This window comes from Tachypleus tridentatus, chromosome 8, assembly GCF_004210375.1.
Source record: "Tachypleus tridentatus isolate NWPU-2018 chromosome 8, ASM421037v1, whole genome shotgun sequence".
In the NCBI taxonomy this organism is placed as follows: domain Eukaryota; kingdom Metazoa; phylum Arthropoda; class Merostomata; order Xiphosura; family Limulidae; genus Tachypleus; species Tachypleus tridentatus.
The window spans coordinates 9,031,685-9,038,312 of record NC_134832.1 but is presented as its reverse complement, the minus strand read 5'-3'; the positions used below and the strand labels follow the sequence as shown (position 1 = coordinate 9,038,312).

The following is a 6,628-nucleotide window of genomic DNA, read 5'->3' as shown; positions in this document are numbered from 1 at the left end:
ATATTCAGAGTAGAACAGTATGTGTGAATGTTTTCAGTCACACACACACAGGAAAATAAATACTAATTTATTTTTTATAACAAATAAACAAGAAGTTTACAATATTTGTATGGAGAAACAACAAAGTCACTGGGCTTACATAATATGTCTCATTCTGCTTTCTGTTTGTTGTTCGTCGCTTCTTGTGCACACGTCGATATCACAGTTGAAGAGAGAAATGCGTGGTAAAATCTACCAACAGAGGGCAGTATTCATCGCTTTCAGTTAAAAATAGAGATTTTTCGTAGGATCAAACCTTCCACTAACATCAGTTCCTGACCGTTTCACAGTGGGTAGAAGCACAGCATTTGTTGCAATCGTTTTGTCTCATCTGATGGCTCAGTGAAACCTCGGCGTGAAGTAGAAACTTCGTGTTTGTTCATCTTGATCCGAGGTAAGGAACTTTGTGTGTAACAACGATTGGAGGCTGTCTTTCATTTGTGAAGACTGCCAAACGTTTCACAAGCAAATGAAGTTAGCATCGGTATTTAGTGTGGTGATCCACCTGAGCGTATGGTTAGACACAGTACCGGTTTGGGGTAATGTGAGATACGGAGGAGGTGTCCTAAAATATAGAGGGTAAGTAAAATGTTCTTGAATTTATGAAGAAGATTATAACTTATAAGTATACATTGATCTCAACACGATTGTTTGTTTTCCATTACACTTAATCAATCTTTGTTCACTTTATATAAAGTGATAATTAATATTTATAAAACAGTTATATTCTCTAAGAAGTTTCTATGCATTCAATCCAATCTACATGTATTTTACTATATTTTTAATGTTTATGATGTTATAAGTATAATCATCGAGGCATTTTTTATTTTCAGTAAATAATAGATTATTATCTTTTCTATCAAGGAAATCAATATATGCGTTAAAAGTTTTCAACCTTTATTTAGCATTTAGCCAAATCTGAATCGTATTAATTCTGACTTAATTTTACTATTGACTTTTAACAAACCTACTGAAAAGAGATAAAAGCATATAATTTCGCTATTAGAAGAGAAAATAATAGCTGCAGACTATAATTCTGAAGAGACAGAATATTATGTCTTTAAGAAAAACAAATAAAATAGCATAAAAATGCCACAAAATATATCATTGATGAGTAAAATAAATCAAACATTTCGATTAATTCTGCAGGTTAGGCTTAGGATGAAACCGTTTCTTTGTTTGTTTGTTGTTAAGCGCAGAGCTACACAGTAGGTTATCTGTGATGTGCCTACCACAAGTATCGAAACCACATTTTTAGAAGTGTGATCCATCAAACTTGCCGCTGAACCACTGATGGAATAAGCCGTTGTTGCCTATGTATGTGGCAAGGTACACTTAATACAGGTATGAGTAAATAATAAATATAACCAGCCAAGCTTCCTTTTGTTAATAATAAATATAACCAGCCAAGGTTCCTGTTGCTAATAATCTATTTTCTCCCTTAAGAATCAAATATTTACATTAAAAAATTGTTCGCCACACAAGTTTCTTTGAATATTTCTTTGAATAGGAACATATTGTTTAAAGATATCAAGTTATGATAAACGATATTTTACCAAAGTCGTTTACAGTGTTTCTAAATGGGTTTAAAAAGCAAATGTTCATCAGTGGGAATTGCTGAAGCTGTATTAATTATTTTTTGTTGTTCTTATAGCATTATAAAGTATACACTTGTCGCTAAGAGCTTGGCTAATTTCAATCGTGTCTGGCGAGAATTCAATTCGATGTGTTTAAGAGAAAAATAAAACTTCTTGTTTGTATGTATGGTATTTTGGAATGTTTCTAACACACAGTGGTCCTAATTACATAAGAACTTTAAAAATGCACTATTGATGTTAATAATTTATTCTTATGAACTTTTGTTTTTATTGAGTTTTTTGCGCAAAGCTAGTCGAAGTTGTCTATACTAGCCATCCGTAACTCTAATGTGATAGACTAGAGAGAAAGCAGCTATGAAAACCACCATCACCAGCTCTTGAGCTACGCTTTAACAACAAAAACTGGGATTAAACGTCACTTCATAAAGTTCTCTGCCTCTACGAGGACGACCACTTCTGGTGAGGGGATTCGAAAATCGAGTACCCTAACTATCAAGCCATAAAATGCTTTCTCATAATTTATTCAACAAACAATATTTCCTATGTTTGATGCATTTTTAAAGTGATATTTCTGCTGGTATAAAAAAACAAATAATTAAAAATATTACTTTCATCTAAGCTCTCCTACACTCAGGTAGCGTAATTATACACAGAGCTGAAACTGTCTCGTCAACTCATTGTACACTGGACCAATAAACTCACGTTCTACAGTTTCAAAAATGTCAATAATAAATTCTTATATTATTAAAGTAACCTCTTATTATATCAGCTATTGTACGATAGAACTGATTTGACGTTATATATTATAAATATATTCCCATTGTAGTGCAATAAGCAATCTGGTTTCTGTCAACTATGAGGAATCGAGCTCCGGATTTTGGCGTTGTAAGCCTGTAAATTTGTGGTTAACCAGCCAATAGATAATATATTTCGGATGTCTAGGAACATTCCAGTTTACTTCATTTATCAACCAACACAAAAACTAATCATCACAACAGAAAGAAATTAGCGGATATACCAGAAAATAACGTATTGTATTTTAAACATGTTAGTGTTAATTTACACTGAAAAAGATTTAATGCCTTTGTCATTCTTGTAACAAGTTCAATTATTTGACCAAAACGATGCGTCTAAAAGTAATTGCGAAACAAAAAGATGTTAATCTTTTTAAACTATACTTCCATCACTGAATATATTTATTTACTTATAAAAATAAAAACTAAATTGATATTATGTGTTCAAGATAAATTGTGTTGTTGTTTTAATTTCAATATTTGTTTATCGTGTAGCTTACTAAATTAAATGATACATTTCTTATAAATTATTATGAATTAAATACACTTCATATTTTTATACTATGTAAAACTATGTTGACTCTTATGAGTTTTAAGTTGGCTGTATATATTTATTTATTTGAATATCGCTTTTGTTTTGATATAAAATTGACAAAAATATATTGAATTATTATTTCGACTATTTATTGATAGTAATCAGGTCACACTTTGTTTTATTCTTCGAAGCTACATCATGTAGTGTTTTAATATTCTAACAGTAAAGTATTTTTCTAACTGCAAGTTCAAAGTTACTAAGGTGCCACACTTTGAAATTGTAAAAGTATTTAACTAGGTCATCCGTCATGTTTAAAAATCCAATTCCAGTTGCATACACACTTTCTTACTTTCACCTTTCTCACCCTACTAATAAAATAGAATGAACGTAAAAAATGACCCGCTTAGCGCATGCAAGAAAAAAAAATCAAAGCATCACAAAAGCTTCAGGTACCGTGGGATAATCCGACTCTAAGAAGTGGTTTCGACGTGACGTATAAAGTTTACTCTGATCGATGCAGGGGCCAAGATCGTCCTCATGAAGACGTATTAAATGAAAGGCGGGGTGTTGAAACTAAGTCAGGCTGTAATTAGAGTAACGAAGACTTGTCGTTTATGGCAAGAGTGTCTGTCCCAAACGGAAACGATTATCTATTTTTCTTTTTCGTATCAAGTTAAAGTACCACTAACAGAAGTCAGAGTTAGTGTTTTTGTCGTTGTATTTTTACAATATATAAATGCTTTTTCTTTCAAAAGAAATTAAGGACAGAGTCTGAAATTATTTGCTTTTCAGACATAGAGATGATTCTTGTTTATGTTTCTTGGTTATATTTAATTACCCTCATTATGAATTTTAAAAAAATCATCTGTTATGTTTGTTCACAAATCTTACAATATTTATTACAGAAAATGAAGTTCATGTTCACGATTTTATGTGCATATAGATTTCTTGCATGTACGTGTGTTCATTACCACTTGAAGAATGCATATTAGACTCGTTTTGTGTGTGAAACAGACGACCACAAAATTAATTTAAACATAACCCCATTTTAATGATAGGTTTGTTTGTTTGTTTTTCTTATAGCAAAGCCACATAGGACTATCTGCTCAGCCCACCGAGGGGAATCGAACCCCTGATTTTAGCGTTGTAAATCCGGAGACATACCGCTGTACTAGCGGGGGGCTTTAATGATAGGAATATAATTAGTAGCAGTTATGCAACTAATCTCATCAATGTGCTATTTCGTTAGTGTGAAGTCATGCCCTGATTTTGACAGAGCCAATAAAGAAGTTTTTTGAATTATCATATTTTACTTTGTTCTATATGTACTTGGCTATGCAAACTTATGAAACGGTTTAATAAATTTAAATTACCAACGAATGAGTATAAAACAAACAAATCAAATAAACGCATGGAAGATTTCAAAGGGTTGCTTTGCATTTATTCAATTATGCAATATTGTGAGAAAAGCGAACTTCTACAGATGGAAAAAGGAGATAATTAATAAATCTTTTTCTCAATTATCATAAATGGAGTATAATCGTCGAGATCTATTTAGTTAAACTACTACGACATAGTTGTATTAATACAAAAAATTTAAATTGAAGTTTCGTAATTCATATATTAATCCACAATTAAACATGTGTTAAGTACATTATCTATTTTACTACATACATGTGTGGTTACGTAATAGAAAGTTCTAGCACACTAATTTTACATTATTCTTGTTTTATATTAAAGTGTTGTCAAAAATTACATTGCATGAAATGTATTTGAGTGTTGTCATTGTTTAACAGCCAATGTGGTGGTGGGTACAGCACAGATAGTCTTTTGCGTAATTTTTTGCAACAAAAATAGCCAATGTCATAACATTAATAATTAATCGGGTAAAAAAGTATTATACATCGTTATTAATGTATTTTTATATTTATTAATTATATTAAACACATTTCCTATCTTCAGAAAACGTAAGCTATTTAAATATACAATTTTACGATCTTATAAATATTTTTAAAAAATTTTTCGATTATTCTATTACTAGCAGTTCACAACTATTTTTAACAATTTTTTCTCGGAATCTGACTGAAATATATGAACTTCTAATTGAAATTTGTCATGAAATGAGCGGATAGACACATTTCTAAGTAATAGATAAAATAAAAAATGCAGTTCATATTTAACATAATTAAGTGCCCACAAATCATAAAGTCAGTGAAACGGTTTGTCTGTCTTTCATATCAAATATTCATATGCGATCAACATAACCATTATTTATTATTAGTGATGTGTAGGAAGTTAATGTCATATGTTCTCCTTTTAAGAACGTACACTTCATAAAAGAGTAATGAATCGTTGTAAAAAATGACCTCACACCGTTGCCACGATATCTAAAGTATGTACATTTTTATGAACACCACTTACGAAGCTGTTTTCATATAAAATAAAATTCAAACTGTAATTTAATATTCCAAATCTTTGACGTAGCTTTCACAGTCTTGGGAAAAACAAGAGAGTTGTATGGTTTAAAAAAAAAGGTGGCCAGTGTTACAAATCATAGAGACATATAAATCGCCTGTAAAAGCGCGTTTTCAGTTGTTTATACGTAGTTGAAATGAGAACACTTCATCAGTAAACAAAATATAAAAAATATCGTGAGGTCATTATCGATATAAAGATGTAGAACACAGCGCGACCAAAAGATATCGACCTTGTTTCCTCTGAACTTTGAACCTGTCCCCTTTAATTAATTAACATTTTCTGCTCTACATATATGCTTTTTATATTTGTTTTATGAGAAAATTAAAATATGGCATGTCGTATTATGAAATGTTCTCATAAAATTGAAAACTAATGTTCCACCAACTTGTACAGATGCCATACATAAACTATCACTGTCATCTGATTTCCGCATTCTTTATGTTTGACCATAAAAAATGAGGTCATTCAAAGTCTCCTCCCCACCCCGTTACAGCATCAGATTCCTTCTCTATCATTCTCCCCTGCTTGTTCAGAGGACCCTCCGTTTCTGTTCTTGTGCAATTTTAAGTTATAATAAGCATGGCGCCATGGCTGGCTTGCGCCCTTGGTGAGTTTTTGGACAACATTCTGATAGCAGTGTGTCTCGCAATATTTATATTCTTTTCAAAGAAGGATGAATGATACTGCGATTTGGTCACCAAGAAACATCTGGTGCTCGTTAGGCTGGTCTTGTTGTCGAAACTGGGTGAAAAAGTAGTATGTCTTTTCTACTTCTCACATAACATTCGGTGTCGGTACACTCTCTTCCTATAAAACTGGCTTATGTCATCGTCTAAAAGTCAAGTTACATGCCAACAGCAATAGAAATAAAGAATATTAAACTTTTAATTTAAAGTTCATACTTTGTTTCAAGAAATTTCAATATTTTTCTGGCAAAAATAGAGAGAAACTTTGTATTCCAAAATTTTATACTTTGAATATAACTACTAACATTAATGATTTTTAATTTATTCGAAAAAATCGTTGTAAACTGCATCATATTTTAGGCTACTGATTGTTGTTTGCCATATCGTTGTTTCCACAGTCGTAAGTCTGCAGACATGCCGCTGTGCATCTGGGGAGGGTAGGGGGTACTTGAAATGTATAAATAAAAAACGTACAGCACACAGTTATCAAGTAATATT

At 31.6% G+C, this 6,628-nt stretch overlaps 1 protein-coding gene across 1 annotated transcript in view; it reads left to right on the top strand.

Moving 5' to 3' along the window:
- The first annotated feature begins 299 nt into the window (after positions 1-299).
- Positions 300-6,628, top strand: part of LOC143258492 (fibrillin-1-like) — a 213,894-nt gene continuing 207,565 nt past the window's right edge. The window contains exon 1 of the mRNA XM_076517540.1: positions 300-618. Coding sequence (XP_076373655.1) covers positions 509-618 — 110 coding nt within the window. The 5' untranslated portion in view covers positions 300-508. The remainder of the gene's footprint in view (positions 619-6,628) is intronic.